The sequence below is a fragment of the Centroberyx affinis genome, unplaced genomic scaffold (genome assembly GCF_046629955.1).
Source record: "Centroberyx affinis isolate AG114_WGS23_722 - 3 ecotype Tasmania unplaced genomic scaffold, CSIRO-AGI_Caff_v1 ptg000168l_1, whole genome shotgun sequence".
Taxonomy (NCBI): domain Eukaryota; kingdom Metazoa; phylum Chordata; class Actinopteri; order Beryciformes; family Berycidae; genus Centroberyx; species Centroberyx affinis.
In genome coordinates this window covers 407,657-427,099 of record NW_027278865.1, presented here as the reverse complement: position 1 = coordinate 427,099, position 19,443 = coordinate 407,657, and the positions used below count along the sequence as shown (strand labels likewise).

Sequence of the window (19,443 nt, the reverse complement as noted above, 5' to 3'; positions counted from 1 at the left end):
GACCTGACTGCTGCATGGTTCACTGTTCAGTTATTTTGGTTTGGCTCAATGCCGTCTGGAGTTTTGTGTGGTGTTTCCCCAGCGAATTCAATGACACAGTCCACCGGTCAGTCCTGATATCGGTTTCTTTCTTCCTCAACCTCACATTGTGTTTAGTCGATAAGCGCTAGACGAGGCCATAGTCACATTGATCTGACGGAGATTGTGGCTGAGACGTCGTCTCACGCCCACAGTGGTGATGGATCTGAGCCACAGTGCCGTGGAAATGAAACAAAAAAAAACCCCAGCAAAAATGAAACAATAGACACGATGAAGATGAATGTTCCTGTGTTTGTTTTTCATCCACTGAGCATGACTTCTCTCACAGCAGATTCTGTTGTGTTTCTTTTCAAAGGCGCCGCGTACTGTCGCCGTGCCTGCACCCCGCTTTGTGTGCTCAAGCTGAATCCGTCCCCCGCATTCAACAGGAGGAGCCTGGAGCTTTCCTGCTGCTGCCTCGTACCCGGCAAAAGTGATTTCTCTCTTCTTCTTTTTTTTCGAATGTGAAGGCACTGGATATTACTCCTTGCCACATCCAATATGGATCCACTGCAATTACAGCCTCGATTGAGCAGAAATTCAATATTTTTAAGGATATGGACTGGGATTTCCGGTCCAAACTGCAACTTTGCCTAGAAGGCTTTAGAGGGCACATAAAGATTATATTAGATGCATACAGCTATCTTTTTGTCAGTAGTATAACAATAATATTCCACGTCTAAGAGTGTTTTTTCCCAGCTGCATAATAACTTTCAGTTTTAACATCAGCAACATTTTCAAGATGGATTAACTGATGTTGGCTCACTAGGTTTCATCTGCATGCATTATGTTTCCCTCTCAATGTTTCTGCATGCATCCTGTAGTTTTTTTTTCCTGATGCATTGCCAGCGTAATGGCTCATTTGATAGAGGCGTCATCATTCAAATTATGTTTTGACAGAACAGACTTAATGTGATCATTACTCTAATGGCTTTTATGAGAGTGCTCTGATGTCCTTTTTCTCCTGTAGTGAACTTAAATAGGTGCTGTATTTCAGTCCACCTTTGCTGTACAGGGCAGTGTAGCGCATCAAGACTGTATTGGAACAGATGGTTCCTGTGGTGGACAATATGACCCCGGCGCCCCTGACTCAGAACTGCTCCAACTGCAGCCAGGTTTTAGTCCCAGAGCTCAATGTGGTGAAGGCCGTGCTGCTGGGCTTGGTGCTGGGTATCTTCATCATGTTTGGAGTGGTGGGAAACATCCTGGTAATCCTCTCGGTGGTTTGCCACAGACACCTACGGACGGTCACACACTACTTCATCGTCAACCTGGCAGTGGCGGACCTCCTGCTGAGCTCCACTGTGCTGCCCTTCTCTGCCATTTTTGAGATTCTGGATCGCTGGGTGTTTGGACGGGCCTTTTGCAATGTTTGGGCAGCTGTGGACGTGCTCTGCTGCACGGCCTCCATCATGAGCCTGTGTGTGATCTCTGTGGACCGCTACATCGGAGTGAGTTACCCGCTGCGTTACCCGGCCATAGTGACAGAGCGCCGGGCGCTGCTGGCGGTGGTGGCGTTGTGGGTGCTGTCCGTCACCATATCCATCGGCCCTTTGTTTGGCTGGAAAGAGCCGGCGCCGGAGGACGAGTCCATCTGCAAGATCACAGAGGAGCCGGGCTATGCGATCTTCTCCGCCGTGGGCTCCTTCTACCTCCCTCTGGCCATCATACTGGCCATGTACTGTCGGGTTTACGTGGTGGCTCACAGGGAGAACCAGGGCCTGAGGGAGGGCCAGAAGACGGAGAAGTCGGATTCGGAGTGCGTGACGCTCAGGATACACCGGGGAAACACAGTGGTGTCAGAGGACGAGGCCCTTCGCAGGCGCACGCACTTCGCCCTGCGGCTGCTCAAGTTCTCGCGGGAAAAGAAGGCCGCCAAGACCTTGGGCATCGTGGTCGGCTGCTTTGTGCTGTGCTGGCTGCCATTCTTTCTGGTGCTGCCCATCGGTGAGTACTCTCAGGGCCATCTTCTTGTGTGTGATCCTTATCTTTGTGTGCATTCGTTCTGGGCAAAGCAACAGTTGTGAATTAATTCAGCTCAGTACGGAAGAAGCTGTTGGATGATTTCAATACTTATGATAGTTACAGGGTAAAATACTGGCTAAATGTCTTTCTGTCAAGCCATTAAAACCCCTATGAGCACTGAACAATGTCATTTTCATCAGGTTTTTTATTTGTTTACACGATAAAGGATAAAGATGAAGATAGTTCTGTAAGATTCCCTGCTTTCTATTTTCCTAACTTTTTAATTTAATCAATAAGATTTAATAAATTTGGAACAGGGACACATATTCAAGCACCTGCATGCATACATATGAGGCAGACTATTTTTAGAAAGCTATTTCACATCTGCATTAATTCATTTTACAGACGCTTTCATTGATTCCTGCTACGGCCAGAATTTTAAGTGCTGGTGAATGAAATAGTTTGATGATGTTAATTGAATTGCTCTTCTGGGGGAGCACACAGAAGTTACTGTAATTCAAATGAGCCTTGTGACTTATTGAGCAGCTGTAGTAAATGCTTTGGCTTCATGGACCAGGTAGCTACTTAGTCCAAGGGCTCCCATTAGAGAAACTCTCTATAAATAGGTGGTGTCTCTCAGACAGCCTCTGCTCCAGTGCTCCTCTCTCTGTAAACAAAAGGCTGCAGTAATACTGAGCGCACGCTGCCAGACCACCGACCATACTTCAAACACACACTTGAATTAAGTGTCAAGTCTTTTCTCTGTTCCTTCCTTTCTCCCTGGCATCTATGACTCACTTCATCACAATGCCATCACAGGAATGACAGATAAAGTCATCACATCGATGTCATGGCTTATATGTTGCTGGGCTCCCTCCAAGGACGCCCAGGTTGAAGATGACAAGCTTGAAGAGAAATTACATGGCAAGCCAACCATGTATGTGCTAGTGTCAGTGTAGAGAGGGAATGTGGGAAGGAAATCTAAACTAAGTATTATTGAGATATGGCAAACCCCTCACAAACCCCTCAGGGTTTGTATTTATTGCATACTCTCATGCTCATAAATATAGCTGCTACCATTTAGCTTTTCCTGATTGGGTTCCTGTTCCCTCACCATGGCTGGTCTCCTGAAGAAACTAAGACTTCAAGCACAACATAAGGACAATCATAGGTTTAGCATTAAATCACCCGGCAGTTTCCCAGTTTCCATATATAGTGCCAGAACATTCATCATTGTTTTATTTGGTTTATTAAAGTAAACATTATTTTGGCATCAAAGAAAAACAAATTACACATCGTGGGAATTTAATCAGGTCAAAAGTCTAAGAAAGGCGAGCCCTTGTTTTGGCTCGGTGTTTATTTTGAGAAAGGTTTGTTCTTGTCTGTCCTTGACATTTCAGAAGTCCTTCACAAAGGAAGGAAACACAAAGCAAGCCATTGCTCATTTAAACACCAACAAGGGTACTACTATTGTAGTTCTAGATGCTTTGCTATCACTTGATCAGGAATTATGTACATGTACATTATGTATCTGTGGCATCAGGAGTCAAAATGATATTTCACATTATAGCCCATCATTTATGTTGGCGATTGTTTCCTTGAAACGATGCTTGCATGTGTGAAGTGAGCGTGAAATGTGTTCTTTTTGCCTCTCCCAGCATGCATCATTTTGTCGCTGTTGGGTGAAACCTTGTATCTCCCAAATTTAAACTTTTTTAAGGAACTAAGAAAAACTGCCTTGTTTCCAGATAGACCACCATGCATTTTTGAGTTTATTCAATGTGGTTTTGAAAGGGGTTTTATAAGACAGAGGGACTCTCAACTCTCAACTGATAGAGAGGCATGTAACACTTAAACCGAAGTAAAATCTTGAAAATCACAACAGTTGGAGTTATGAGATTTTCACACACAAGCAGCAATTGACTTTTTTATGGCTTTTTGCACAGTAACACATTTATCTGAACAACTGCAATCAAAGCTTCCCTTTTTCACCCCAAAAATGAATCAATCAAGGGTACAGCCAATAATAGAACTGTTGTTTTTGGCACAGTGGGGGATAAAATAGATGAGTTGTACAGTGAGGCACAAAATCATTAGCTCTCTCCTCTCTTCACCTCTCCTCTCTATCCATCTCTACATCACAATCTCATTTTTCAAAAGCCCATGTTTAACTGTCTCCAGCAACCTGCCCAATAAAGACTTTCACAAGACAGCTCCTTCCTTTCTATCTTTGAAGATAGATGCTCAATTTTGTAGCCTTCCAAGAAGACATCTATTTAATTATTTTAATGTGCGACTGGCAGCCACTGGATATGTGAGTCACCTACATTTACAGTGACAACCAGGCCTGCATGTAATGCGCCTGTTAAGCCGTTTTCTCTGCTTCTTCATTAAGGGCCCCACTCACACTCTCTGCCGCGGATACTTCCTCTAATCAAAAGCAGCACGATTTATGAAGGCAATTTTAATGAAACTATTAACCTTGACGGCAAGTTGGTAGCTATTCTTGAGTGGAAATTGGATAAAACAATTGAAGTGACTCAAGTGGATCTAAATAAGTGTGATGATAGGGTTTTTTCCTCAATGGCTGCTGATCATGTTTGTTTCACATTAACTCGCCATTAACTTTGAGGCAACAGATACTATAGCAAGCATCTGTAGCACCCACAATTCATTCAATATTATATATTTTAAAACTGTGAACTCTCCCTCAACTCAGACTCAGGACTTCAGACAAGGAACCCAGTGCAGAGTTAAGATTTTATTGCTACTTGTGCTGCTTTGGGTCTTAATATCAATCACCTGTCTGTGTCTGATGTCCATACAGGCTCCATGTTCCCCGCATACAGACCTTCAGACACTGTTTTCAAGATCACCTTCTGGCTAGGCTACTTCAACAGCTGCATCAATCCCATCATCTACCCATGCTCCAACCAGGAGTTCAAGAAGGCTTTCCAGAGCTTGCTAGGCGTGCACTGTCTGAGAGTCACTCCCAGACCGCATCACCACCTGAGTCCGGGTCAGAGTCATGTCCAGGGCCACAGCCAGACCCTCAGCCTGGGCCTGGACAGCAGGGGGGGCCCCTCTCGCCTCAGTCCCTCCTCCTCTATGGCCCTGTCCAGGACCCCGTCCTCCAGGGACAGCAGAGAGTGGAGGGTCTTCTCGGGAAGCTCCGGAGTTGGATCCGGACCAGCGGAGACCAGCAGGGCGAAAGTGGCCAAACTCTGCAGCAAGAGCCTCCGCAGGAGCTGCTGCTGCATCCTGGGCGACGGGACCCCCTCCCAGGAATCGAACTGTGTCCAGCCCCCGCCGGCCGGAAACCTTCCCACCATTAAAATTCACCAGCTATCCCTGTGTGAAAAAGGAGAGCCTGTTTAACCGCTGTAATCCTTCATCCCTTTGTCATGATCCTCCCTCAAGGTCCTGCACTATTTATAGGAAACGGAATACATTTCTTGGCTCTGTTAACACTAGAAAGGCCAAGCTGTGGTCAATTGGCAGCTACTTTGAAATTTTGAATTGAAATATCTCTTTAGCTTTGAAAATATTTTTTCCTAGACCCAATTTCTGAACAAACCAGTGTTGTAAGATCTTAAAAATCATGCAAAGAAACAGTAGTTATAATTATATTTACCCCTGGGTGGCATTCAGACACTCAAAATCCATTGGCCTTTCTAGTCTTAAGGAGAAAACACAAATTACCTAACTACGGCTTGTGAGATTGGTCAATATATTACTGAAACATCTTAGAAATCTCTTCTGAATGCGTTTACATTATACAAGTTGTCTGTTTTTATATCATAAAAATGAACCAAATGTGTGTGACATTTTTGGAGGAGTTTCATCATATATAGTGTAATAGATTTGATGGCGGTGAAAGATATTGAGGGTTGTGGAAGCATTCCTTCAGACGGACCAAAGAACTTTTCATAGAAGAAACTGTGAAAGAGCTGTGAAAGCATTCCCTGAAATGGACCAAAATATTGTATCATGTTTACATATTTTATACTATAGAAATATATAAAAAAGAAGTAAATAGGAAATTGTTTTGTATATTGCATGATTTCACCAAATGTTACAAAAATGGTGGTCATTCTCTCGTTGTCTTCACCGTTTGCCTAACACTGTTCGTTCCTGTTGTCAGAATTGTGTTTGTGTACCGCTCTGTACACAGTTAGGAACCCAGGAAGCCTGCAGTCTTCCGTGTCACATTACAATAAAAAAAACGTATGAAATATTCCTGACAAGGGAATCATAAGAACATTTTTGGAACTTGGGTTTTTTTTTTGGGCCGGGGGGGGGGGGTTATTCACTAAATAAATAATCCCTCAAAAAATCCTACTTCAGCCATGAACATTCCCATAATTTCACTTACCTCCTCACAGTGCCAGATGGATGTATTAATATACTTATGTGGAATTGTGACTGACCTTGTGGTTGCCGACCTCAATCCTGACCGGCCCCCAAGCCTCTTAAAAATCTAACAGATTTAGAGATGTCAAGTTCAATCATACACAGTCTCAGACGTTCTTCTCGCAGGCAGCATTCCTTATTTCTGTCATTTTTAGTTGCCATCCACACGCACTCTCACACACACACACACACAGGCGCACAGTATCTTTATCTCGGCCTACACGCTATCCTCTATGTGGGCAGTGTTTACCAGTGCGAAGGTGTACCTAATCCCTGTGCTGTTAACCCTGGGTGGGAGCCTGGTGTGCTTAGTGTGAGTTCAAGGCTGCAAAGTGTGTTCTGTTTATGACGAGACGTTAAAGGACAAGAGGACAACTTCTTGCAGACGGTATTGATTCGATTTTCTTGGGGCTGTTTCTTCTGTAGTACCGCGATGCACTCCACTTTGTCAGTGTGAGAGAGGGAGGAGATGCGGCCGGCGTCGTTGAGCCAATTTCCCCTCACGGCATTAAGTTCAATCTCTAAACAAGACCAAGAAGTGGAGTCGACAGCTTCTCCTGAGGGGAGGGAGCAAGAACGCGGCCGGCAGCCAGAGTGCGTGTCCCCATTGTCATTGACTGGCATGTCTGTGAACCTGTAAATCACACCATCTCTGTGCAGACACCATTAGGAGGGAAGCCACCAGCCACAGCCATCAAACTACAGACGGTACTGATGACTAACTCCCCCTCCTCCCTTTTTACTCCCCTTCTTGGCTATACAGACAGAAAGAGATAGGAATATGAGCAAAACCTCTGCCAAGGAATACCTGCGTGCTATGCTTTTTAAAGATATATCATCTTCAAAATGAGCCAGCTGTAATGAATCCTGTAATCAGATCTGCAGCCCTGCAGGAGTCAGATATAGACTGGAACGGAACAAGAGTGCCCCTCCTGTGTTTCACTGACGCTCTCTGATTTTATCCAGCACAGTCTTGTTTTATGTATTCATGATGAAACATATGAAGAGGTGCTTAAACCAAGCTCCCCCACTATCCATATTATTATTTTTCTGATGCAAAAGCCCACAGTCCTGATATAACCGCTGGATTTTAATGGGAAAAATTGATCCTGAATGAATAGCTTTGATCCAGTATTGAATTAATGTGCACGATAACATCATGGTGATGACAGTCAGATCAATCCTGGGGGGGACTGTGGTCAGAATAATAGTGGTGGCTGTCTTTCAGTGGATTGAATGCATAGCGAGTGCTGATGACTCACACTGTTTGTACTAACAGCTCCCCAGGAGGTTTTAGCTTTGTAAAGACTTCCCAGTGTCTTTTTTTAAGCTCTCATCAGTGGGTGAAGAAGTTGACATAAGGCTTCCCTTCTCCAGTTTAATCAGTGTGCTCATCATGCTAAGTCCTAATTGGACAACTGTCAAACAGCCACGGGGCATCACTCCAACTAATCACAAAACTTTTGTTGATGTGTGCATTCACTGTGACGTAACTTAGTCTAGCTCAGTGGAAGTGTCCCTGTGGGAGAATTGTCTGAGGAGCTTGTACAATAGAGCTGCTAAGCTACACTACTTGCCACGTCTCTGTCTCCACCTAGTGTCAAGGTACCTCTCTGCATCCTCCTTGCATTCACTCCATCCAGATCAGGGAGGGACACAGTGCAAGTCAATTAAATACTTTTTTATTTCAACCCTTATGTATATGATCTAAAACAGTGGTTCTCAACATGGGGTGTGGGACCCCACCAGGGGTCCTTGAGGGTGTTCCAGGGGGTCCACCAGCAAATTGATGAATTGTTAAACTTCACCATTGTTTCACTTACAAGAAGTTAACCCAATTAGAGAATACAGAAGAATGACTATTTTGATCATAGTTTCACTGTTATCTCTCTTCCTACAATACAGACAGTCATGGGACTCTGTACAAAATCATATCCGACAATAAAGATATTCTCAGATTTGGATCCGAGAGACAAAATCAAACGGGGGTCCGTGGCTCCAATGTGTATTAAATTAGGGGTCCTTGATATGAAAAAGATTGAGAATCATTGATCTAAAATCCTTAGTGGTCAAATTATTCATCTATAAAAAAATGACTCAATCAAATGCTTGTTTCATTTTTACTGCTTTAATCCATTGAAGTCAACACAGATAGGGTTGAATGCTGTCAGGACCGATGATTCCCCCAAATCCTGGTAGCCTACAAAACATACATGATCAAGAGTATAACACTAGTTGGGAGAGGGGCAACAACAGTGCTCAACATCGAAACTCAAAAACCATTACCAAGAAACCTCCCCAATTGCATTTCACTTCACATACTAGCTTGGCATACAAAACCTACACTTGACAAGGCAATGAAGAAGAAATAATTAATTGTTTTACAGTATGCAGAATATTGGTCGTACAGAACACTTCTCACAGTGCTGCATATCTAACAACCGGTTGTGGCTTGGTGGACATCGTTACTACCTCGGATGTGTTTGGTGCCGACAGTGTAGGGCAAGTAAAGGGGTAAGAGAAGGAGAATTGGATATCTGAAATTCATTCACAACACTAACAGGACTTAGAGGAGGTGCTAGTCTAAGAACCATATGACCGAGAACAATGGACACATCATCAGCACACTGTAACGGATTTCATATACATACAGAAGCACTTCTCATCAGGTCTCAAAGCTCGTGGTTACAATTCTTCAAAGAACCTTCATAGATGCATGACTCTTACAGTGTGCTATCAATATCTTACAGAATAGGCAGGCAAGTAGTTAAGTTAAACAAATATCCTAAACATATCAATACAGACATATCCAATACAAATAAAAGTTGCAACCTCACATACATATTCACCATTTGGATCGGTACAGGTGCAGAACAAAACCCAATTCTGTCAGAAATGGAGAAATGGAAACCGTGCCCCGGCTGCTTTTATTACAAAGCTTTATAATTGCTGTGTGGAAGTGAAGATACGAGACAGTGTAACACCATCTGCACATATACAGCAATGGTCGTATAGCACCAGGTGCAGAGAGGCTGTCGGCAAACTCCTATCTAGCTCCATACTGTCTGCCAGTATCTTCAACACTAAACACCAGTCTGATTATTGGAAGCTTGTTGCCCTGACAACCCTCTAACAAACTAGAGGAGGAAAAAGGATGAAATGAAGCAAAAAGGTTCATGTTTCCAAGACAAACCCATATGTGCTAATTATGTGTTGTTGTCAATGGTCCCCATACTCAGGGCGGAGTTGAATGAGTGGTTTAATCCTAAAATACCCTTTCAGTTCCTTTCAGTGCAGTTAGTGCATTCCAACACTAATATCGCAGAGCTAACGTTTTACTGTGGCTCAACACATTATTTAAAATGATAAAAACTAATAAAACATCATAAAACATCACAAAGATTAAAAAAAAAAAAAAAGTGAAAGTGCAACTATGAGACAAAAGGAAGACCGAAGTGAATTGTTCAGTTGAATATATAGCTGCAAGACACACATTATACTGTAAGACCAACAAAAGTGTAATACTGCAAACTTTAAGAGCAAATTAACCAAACAACGAAATAACGAATAACCAAAAATGCAGACTACTTTCAGTTGAAGGTGGCAGTGTAACACCACCATCAACACATTCTATCGAGCAATGTCTGGGAAATGAAGGGACAAGAAAGAAATCGTAAACATGTGCTGTTGGTAAAATGCCCGCTCATAATACCTGATCACTTCTTGGACGCAATGTCTGTCAGCTTTCTGACCCAGGAGGCAACTAAATAGCACAAACATGTACAGCAAAAATCATATAAAAATATAAACAAATGTAAACAACTTAATTTCACCAATAGTCAAATTGATAAACCCAGCAAAACAGCCATCTCAATTCACTTGACTCTTCCTTGAAATGGAAATGGAATATGGCAGGAAGGAAGAACAAAACAAAATGGAATAGTGCTTCAATTTTGCATGAGCTGACGTAGCAGTGTGTGCATGAGCATGGATGGAGTGTTTTTTTTTTTTGGGGTGGGGTGCGGGGGGAGTCAGAGGCTGTTGCGGGGGACCAGATGTGATGTGACAGTGGTGAGAATGGCCTCTGGTCCCGTGTCGCCCTGCACCCCGGCTCGGTGGAGAGGGGAGCTTAGCCGAGGCTGGTGATGTTGGCTCTTCCACCGGGGGGAGCCACGATGCGCTGGGTGGTGCGGCGGGGAACATTGTCATCAATTTGGGCACCTAGAAAATTAAGACAGATGATACGTTGCAGGGTTGAAAACTACAGGTCACCTTGACAACAGCCTCATGTTAACCTTTGTACAGTTAAATCTGTACCTGGTAATAGGAAATAATGCGAACAGGAAGACTGAACAGCGATGAAATTTGCGCTTGCCCTTACCAGACAGACTGAAGCCAGACTGGTGAAGATTGCGCACTGGCTGGGGAGCTTGCTGCTGTTGCTGCTGCTGCTGCTGCTTGGCAGGGGATGTCTTCACTGAGGAGACCGTAGACATCACCTTGGGAGTCACAGCCACCTCACACACTGGCCCGTCATACTGGCCCCTGGGGACTCCCCGCAACTCTGTCAGCTGGACATACAGACCGTTTCATCAGTTGTGATATATAACATCTGCTGGGTGGGCCGCTCAGCAGTTAACTACGCCATATCCGAGCAGGCATTTTATTTATCCATACCTGGAAGAGTATCCCTGAGAGATTTATTTGAGTACACATGGTAAAAGACCAGACTACCTGTGATAGAGACTCACCCTGCTGCGAGCCTTTATCCTCTTGTACACATTGTCTGGGAAGGGCTTGCGGGTGATGTAGCGCCCGCAGCCCTCTGTAGTGTGAAGGTTGCCTTCCTCCAACACAATCTTGCCCTGGCTGATCACCACCAGAGGACCTCCACGCACCTCGGTGCCCTCGAAGATGTTATACTCCACAGCCTGGGGGAACAAGAGTTCTGGTGAGAGGAATACTACCTGAGATCAGGAAGCGAGGGGGTTGTCATGCAAGTTATCAGTGCTACATTGTGCTCAATGGCATGGCATCAATCCTAACGTTTGAATGAATGAAAATGATTTGAAAGCACAAGTAGGCAAAAAGTATTCAGTAACCATTCACAATATGTTGAACTGCGACAAATGGCAATAACAGACACTCATTAGGGCTGGGCGATATATCAATATTATATCGATATCGTGATATGAGACTAGATATCGTCTTAGATTTTGGATATCGTAATATCGTGATATGGCATATGTGTTGTCTTTTCCTGGTTTTAAAGGCTGCATTACAGTAAAGTGATGTCATTTTCTGAACTTACCAGACTGTTCTAGCTGTTCTATTATTTGCCTTTACCCACTTAGTCATTATCCACATTACTGATGATTATTTATCAAAAATCTCATTGTGTAAATATTTTGTGAAAGCACCAATAGTCATCCCTACAATATTGTCGCAATATCGATATTGAGGTATTTGGTCAAAAATATTGTGATATTTGATTTTGTCCATATCACCCAGCCCTACTTACAACTGAACATTTAGCCCACTTCGTAGAAAATACCAAGATATATATCGTGTATCGCCATTCAGCCTAAAAATACCGAGATATGATTTTTGGTCCATATCGCCCAGCCCTAACACTCATACAGCCTATCCAAGGGGTAGAGAAGAGTCTAACTGGCAGGAATCTTAATTTTCTCTCATTCTCCTCATTCCACGGCCTAACAGCAGACACTTTAAAAAATACATTTTCTGAGTTGATAGTCTGTCAAGCAAACTTACAAGTGAAAAGTTGTTTCAATTCCAAAACTAAATAAGCTCAAGCAGAAGTGACATTGATCCAGGGGTAACAATGAGCATTTTTTTTCTGCTAGAGCAACTTACAGAAGGGGGACGCACCAGTTCTTGTATCTACTTGACAGCTGGTTCTGCTGTTTGTACTCTGAGTGATTATAATCCGATGAGGAGTTTCAGCAACCTTCATAGATGCAGGGCAGCATCCACTGCAGTGTGTAAAGCCTATACACAGCAACGTTGTTTTTCTACCAGCAACTACGCATATGAGGCTTTCAATTTAATGGACTATCATCACTTTCAAAACTTTTACCATTTACTAACTCATGTGAACTCTGATGTAGATATGCACTGGAAGACAGAACTCCAGTTTATACATTCATCTGTAAGTATCAGCAACATGAGCCATGTACAATGCTAAAACAGGCTGACTCACAGAAACCAGGGCAGGAGACAAACTTGTCACCATTAGTCCATTAGTCACTGACAGTGACTAATGGACTCCAAAATTTGCCAGCAGCTTATTTTTTTGTTTGTTTTAACCAGCCTAACTGATTAAAAACAAAATACAAACAACAAAAATGCTAAACTGGCTCAGCTGACTTCAACCTCAAGAGCCTCTGAGTCCATGAGTAGCAATTAAGGCTATGGTATCACTTGTTTCAATGCAACTTTAATCATCCAATCATTTCAGTCTGCATTAAGTGCCGGGTCTGGATGCACAAAACTCGGATTTGGCTTACACTGCTATTGAATCTTCAAAACCAGATATAGAAGCGGTTAGGCTCACATTGTTATTGGATATCTATGTAGTCATGATGCAGTCCAGCCACAGTGCACAATGGAAAGATATTGAGAAGGGAGTAATGCAGACAGAGCTAAATAAATACAGCCACAGGAGACGCATAACAGCTATTTTCAGGCCGAGTGTGGACAGACAGCAATGCTGTCTCATGAAATCCAATCTGAATCAGAGAATTAGATCTCAAAGATCATGCTGAAATGACGAGTGCAACCATATCCCAGGACACAGATAAATGACTAAAGACATTGTGAGCAAGAGCCAAGACAAGCAGGTAGTTTAATTATTCTCTCACCAGGTTGTGGCTCTTGGCTGAAATGATCTTGGTGACATCTGGGTCCCACAGCACAAGGTCGGCATCAGAGCCCACAGCGATGCGGCCCTTGCGGGGGTAAAGGTTGAAGATCTTGGCTGCGTTCGTGCTGGTCACTGCCACAAACTGGTTCTCATCCATTTTTCCAGTCACCTTGGGGGACAGAGGGCAACAGATTGTATACTGCAGCTACACATGCACAGGTGTACACTGTCATTTGGTACTTGATGATAGGAATCTTGCAGGAATAGGCGTGTGTGAAAAAGTGAGTCTGTCTAATCTCTCTCACCACACATTTGTCCCAGATAAGGGACATCCTCTCCTCGGTGCCGTTGGTGCCCTCTGGGATTAGGGTGAAGTTATCTTTGCCTACTGCACGTTGAGAAGTTTGGAAAGTGCAGTGAGCACTACCAGTCACCTGCAGGTCCCCACTAGAGAGAGAAAACAAGAACACTGAGGACATGCTTGAGACGTGCAAGAACTCTCATCTTGACCAGTTAATACAAGTACAATGATTTGACCCATTTGATTTCCTATATTTTAATGATTCTATCAATGTTAAGTATGCTGCAAATATTATTTTTCTGTCCAGCCCCTGCAAAGAATATTCAATAAAGAATGTGGTCTCAAAAAAGAGGAATGAAGTATAGCTGGGTGGAAATAAAATGTAGCGCACATCTGTAACACATTTACTACTGTGTTCCAGCTATATTTAGGCCCTACCAGGAGAGCAGAGAGTTGAGGTAGTCAGGGGTGGTAGGATCAGGGCTGAGGGGTGGAGAGGTGACATAGGCTGCTGCCTTGGCCCAGTTCTTGCTCCAGTAATGGGTGCCGTCTGTGCCCAAGCTGGCAGATATGGGTTCTCCATAAACCACAGCACCTACGGGAAGCAGACAGGAGAAACATCAGTGTCAACACGTCAGTAGAAGACAGACTGTTCGATCACAGAATAAAATAAGGTACAAAATTTAGTTTCCTCCCTCACCCTTTTTCCTGGCAAGTGCAATGACATCAGCGGCACTCTTGCTCATCACCTTGGTGATGTAGAGGGGACAGTTGGTCTGATTGGCTACGGTGACAGAACGATTGACTGCCTCCGCCTCCACCTGCAGAGCAGAACAGGCACACAGAGGTCAGACCAAACACCGGCCTGGCTTTCATAACGGCTTCTGACAGCATCACTTCTCTTCCATACACTTCCTAACTGAATCAGTTATTGGTCCTTATTCACTGTTCATTGTTAAATAGTACATTATCACATGACCTTTTTCTCTTTTGGCTAGAGTTATTGAGCAACCAAACCTTACTAAGAATGTATGAGGTCAAGGCCAGTCTTACCTCCTCTGGACGGCTAAGCACATGACCCTCAGGCCCAGTGATGCCCAGCTCCAGAATGCGGCGCTGCTCCTAAAAGCCCATACAAGAACATTATGATGCGAAATAAGTGGCAATAACCATTTACAATGAAAATTTGACTGGATTTAACAGCGGGTCTGTTACCTCAGCAACGATGTCTCCATTCTCAGCATGCACCTGTGCAATGGCCCCCAGGTCTCTGATGACACTGAACACCTCATACATCTACAAGAGGATGACACAGGCTGATCAGAACACAGGCCGAACATAGGCCCAAAGACAGCTAAACAGCCTAGAAAAAAATATGCTGGGACAGACAACTCAGTACAGCGCGCAGAGCCCACCAATACAGATACATAAGCCAAGCGTACCTGGGAGTCAGAAAGTTGGAAAACATCCTTATAAGCCAAATAGACCAGGAAAGAGTTGACACCTGAAGATAGAAAACTTATGAGAAAACAGCCAAGGGTGGAATAAAGAGAGCAAAGGGGGGGAAAAACCCAGAGCAAAGAAGAAAGTAAAATCAAAGGATACAAATCACAAACCAGGAAAGTTATTGTTTTATGCTTGGTGCAAAGTGATTACTTTTTGCCCCTTCCAATGCCACGATGAGGGAAACATACATGATTCTCTTAACTAAAATATTAATTGTTTGTACATGCAACCAGAGGGCAAGAAGCTTGCATAGTCTCAATAAGCACAACAGAGGAGACTAAAATAATGTCACATTTGTTAGCCATGCTAGCAACCCAAGGAATTAACTGATACCACACTAGTGTCACTATGCAGCTAATGGGCTAGAATGATACCCAGCCATTTGTGTTAGAAAAGACATAACGACACAGCAGACAAATGGCAATATTCCACAACTTGACTTGTCAGAGTGGCAGGGGGAGCAGTGACTTTGAAACCCAGCCGTAGCCGTCACATATTTACAGACATGAGCTGAGACTGCTGACTGCGTACCATGATCCTTCACTAGGCTCTCCATCTCTTCTTGAGTGCCTTTGTGCCACTCGGTTATGTCCACATGCAGAGAATAGTCACAGCAGGACTTGCTGTCGGCCCACTCCCTCCACTGGTTGAAAGCGCCAATCAGGCTAACACCAGGCTCCGGCACCACATGGTCAACTACAAACAGAAAAATGCAGGTGGGCTTTAATGTGCACAAACTACTGCACAATTAAATCATACACTTGACGGCATGCACATTTGCAGTCAATCATATCACACTCGCAACAGGATTACCATGTTTTGTAAACAAGTTGAAAACACATGTGGAAATGCTACTTTTGTGTTGGGATCACAATGCGCTGCAGTACATACTGATCATGGTCGTCCCCCCAGCCAGGGCCGCCCGGGTGCCCTGGTAGAAGTCATCGGCTGAAATCATGCCTCGGTCGGGCATCTGGAAGCGGGTGTGCACATCGATACCCCCAGGCATCACCATTCTCCCATGGGCCTCTATGATCTTCACTCCCCCAGGAACAATCAGGTTCTCTCCTATTTGCCTGACAGAGAGGGATCAAAGAAAAAGAGTTGAAAAGAAAGTAACAGTCTAGATTCCCAGTATTTCTCTGCCAATCTCTGTCCAGTGGCACCACTAATAGGGGTGATGGTTGCATTTTAGTAGCCTACTTGAGTCATCATTCAAAAATCCTACATGTGGCACCTTTAAGCTAAAAATGAAATCTACAGAGTCCAGGAATACGAAACAAACTGAACTTACTTGATGACTCCATCCTCCATGTAGATGTCAGCCAGGAATGACTGATCATCGTTCACTATCTTCGCCCCTTTGATTAGGAGACGGTCACTCTAAAAGGAGGAGAGAACATTTCACGTCATCCACAAAGCTGAAATTGTAGCCAACTGCTGAGTACAACTGCAGAGTACCAGAGCAGAAAACCAACTCTTATTCACTGGCCATAGTGGGTGGTGGGTATCAAAATTGAGGGGTCATTTTTTTTTTTACCATTTTCGCAGACAAATTGCTTTTTACAATAGAAAAGAACCTGGTTGATCTCCGGACAAAGTACCCAGTAGGGTGAGCACACCTACCAGCCATGATCATAATTTGCTAGAATTTGGTTGGCGCTTATTTCCCCAGTCTGCAGAGTACACCGTAATGAGTATAAAACAAGACCTTTATGAAGGCAGAAAGTAAAGCTGCTAATGGTCACCGCATCAATCATGCTTGTGTGCTGACTGGATAGAAAGCCATATAGCCCTTAGTATGTTCAACTTTCATCCTGTGGGACAGGATGAAATATATGATATGATATGATATGATATATGATTTATTCATACACAGTAGACATTATAGTTTGAAGAGGGGGAGCAATGTTTAATGGAGAACCTTGAGTAAAAGCAAAAACTCTTGAGTGGCACAAATAGCTCCATCTGTATGTGAAGAAAGGAGAGCGCACTAGGCTGGCCTACTTCTCCTGCAGGCATCCCAGAGGCCTCTGAGGGGAGCAGGGATAGCTAATGAAGACGAAAAAGGTTTACTCCAAACCCCAGAGGAAGAAACATTCAGTCACTAATGGTCAAAGTGGGTGGACACAGAGAGGGGAAATACATTAGGTATACAAGATGTGGCTGTATTGACGTGACCTAACAGGCTATTATTCTCCTAACTGGGTCATATAGCTCCTTTTTGTGTCCGAGTGGTCAAAATAACATTATTGAGTGTAGGGGCAAGGAGTGATATGTCAATTTCAGGATCATATTTGGTGCCCTTGTAATGTCATATACCTTCACTCCAAAATGCCTTTGATTACCCAAACATCTGTGTTTAATCTATTAAAATGTTGGGGATCTGTAGTGTACAGCCATAAAACAGAAAATTGATTACAAAGAAATACATGTATTTAGCAAAGGGCCAAGTGTTGCGTGGTGGTGATCTAGCTACATGAGAATACAAAAAATGGAACTACTTCGATTTTTAGTTATACACTACATAAACAGATGTTACAGCTAAGGTAAATTAACTTGAAAATCTGCATAAATCAAACAATTCCCTAGCTCTAAAAACATTTTATTCTTTGGTTACATGATAAGACGCATAACAAGCAGCAACTACTGTTCGAGATGTGGTGATCATGCTTATGATCATAATGACTAAAATACCTTGCTTGCATTATCACCATAATTACATCTGTGAAGCAGGTTTTGATGAGACAGTGTAGAAGAGGGAACCTCCAATGAGGGGCCACCCTACCTACAGCACCATCAGGCCTAGGCTAGTTCAGGGCCAAAGCCTAATGTTGATGCTTTGTTAAAAGCTCTGCACAGTGAAAATGTCTGCTACATTCCAAAGTAATAAGTGATGTCTATGTCTGTCTGAGGGCCCGGGGGGCTGCTGAGGAGGTGGTGCCATCTGAATGTTGTGTCTGAGATGTCAGGGACATTATGTTGGTAATACTGCCTCTACCTGTGTGTGAGGGAGACCTGACAGCTGCCAAGAACACTGCCTAGGAGACAAGACGGCAAGCCTGAAGTAGGCCAATTTATGTCACAAGATACTTGGCTGTTATTTTATGATCTACATTAAAGCACTTTATTACACTATCTATATGCTTCACCACTCTGCCTATAAAAGCTGCATGATCAAAGCTTATGGCAACCGGCTTGGGTGGGTGTTGTCCAGTGACCTACTTTACAAAAGAGGTTTTACTTCTTTTAACTATCATGTCCCCCTACTGTAGGGCCTACAGTACATGTAGTGCCTTCTGGTTGAATGGATGGATCACAAAGCAAATAGAAGCTACCATTTCCATCCCCATTTTCCAACAGTAACGTTATTTCACAGGGTCAGGGCAAAATAACCCAAGCCTGTTCTAGCCACAGCATTACTTAAGATCTTTCTTGGTTTGCAATAAAGATCACTGAAGGTGACAGACTAAATAGGTGTGAGAGGACATGAAGGGATGAGACTGAGAGAACCTGTTCCTAAACCTGTTAACTACACCCTGCATGCAGAGGATGCTGACAGAGACAGGGGAGAGCTTTAGCTACAAATAGCAGGCGAGCTAAACTGCACGCAATGAAAGGAATATAACGTTAAGGGCTTGAGGAAAGCTCGAACTGTGCATTTTATCGAAAAATAAAAACACTCAATAACGGGACGAACAATGGCCAAAGAGCTTGCCGCTACCTCTTAATTCATATCATTGTTCATCCCAGTCTCAGTGTCTGGAGCTGATGGTGGGGTGATTCTTGCTAGTGACAGCGTCAATGAATGGATACGACAGCTTAGCGTTGGCTAGCTATTGGTCTAATCCTTTGGCTGGAAGCATATTTAACTACATCAATGTAGGCTAAGATAATATTTTCCAAAAAATGTACAATACTCACTGTAATTCGTGGAATGTTCTTCTTTCCCTGGTAACCCGACATTTTGACGATCCCTCCGACACAGCTGTCCCTTGCCTCTTGGCTAACGCTAGCTAGCAAGACTGGAAACCGTTAGCTGCCAATGAAAGGAATGGATGCTCTGCTTGTTGGCCAGTCGACGCCCTGGGCGAACTGTGGCTATCTAGCAATTACTGTCTATAGAAGTACAATTTGCACAGTGCAACCGTATAAATAATCTTAGCTAAGCTGTTATAGCTTTGGCTAACAATCCAGTGCTGGGTTTTACTAGACCAGGTCCCTGAAGACCAGACAGGCACCAAGAAGCAAAGGGCCACAAAAAGGAACCGCGCATGCGCAGTGCCCCGCCCTG

The 19,443-nt window shown here is 43.7% G+C and overlaps 2 protein-coding genes across 2 annotated transcripts; one reads left to right on the top strand and one right to left on the bottom strand.

The window, feature by feature from the left end:
- The first annotated feature begins 1,112 nt into the window (after positions 1-1,112).
- Positions 1,113-5,421, top strand: adra1aa (adrenoceptor alpha 1Aa). The gene is made up of 2 exons (XM_071534172.1): positions 1,113-2,025; positions 4,871-5,421. The coding sequence occupies exons 1-2, from the start codon at positions 1,128-1,130 to the stop codon at positions 5,419-5,421; spliced, it is 1,449 nt and encodes a 482-aa protein (XP_071390273.1). The 5' UTR covers positions 1,113-1,127.
- Positions 5,422-10,545: 5,124 nt separating this feature from the next.
- On the bottom strand, positions 10,546-19,115 carry dpysl2a (dihydropyrimidinase like 2a). The gene is made up of 14 exons (XM_071533721.1): positions 19,074-19,115; positions 16,444-16,532; positions 16,041-16,225; positions 15,681-15,845; positions 15,086-15,147; positions 14,859-14,939; positions 14,697-14,765; positions 14,344-14,464; positions 14,082-14,238; positions 13,648-13,789; positions 13,341-13,511; positions 11,208-11,387; positions 10,838-11,027; positions 10,546-10,677 (listed from the first exon to the last, which is right to left on the bottom strand). The coding sequence occupies exons 1-14, from the start codon at positions 19,113-19,115 to the stop codon at positions 10,586-10,588; spliced, it is 1,746 nt and encodes a 581-aa protein (XP_071389822.1). The 3' UTR covers positions 10,546-10,585.
- Positions 19,116-19,443: the final 328 nt, after the last annotated feature.

Bases quoted from the DNA above. Each gene is read 5' to 3' on its own strand.
- adra1aa (XM_071534172.1), top strand. From the start codon at position 1,128: ATGGTTCCTGTGGTGGACAATATGACCCCGGCGCCCCTGACTCAGAAC. The intron at 2,026-4,870 runs GTGAGTACTCTC...ATGTCCATACAG, and splicing joins CTTTCTGGTGCTGCCCATCG to GCTCCATGTTCCCCGCATAC.
- dpysl2a (XM_071533721.1), bottom strand. From the start codon at position 19,115: ATGTCGGGTTACCAGGGAAAGAAGAACATTCCACGAATTACA. The intron at 16,533-19,073 runs GTGAGTATTGTA...TCCTCCTTTTAG, and splicing joins AGAACATTCCACGAATTACA to AGTGACCGTCTCCTAATCAA. The intron at 13,512-13,647 runs GTGAGAGAGATT...CTGTCCCCCAAG, and splicing joins TTATCTGGGACAAATGTGTG to GTGACTGGAAAAATGGATGA.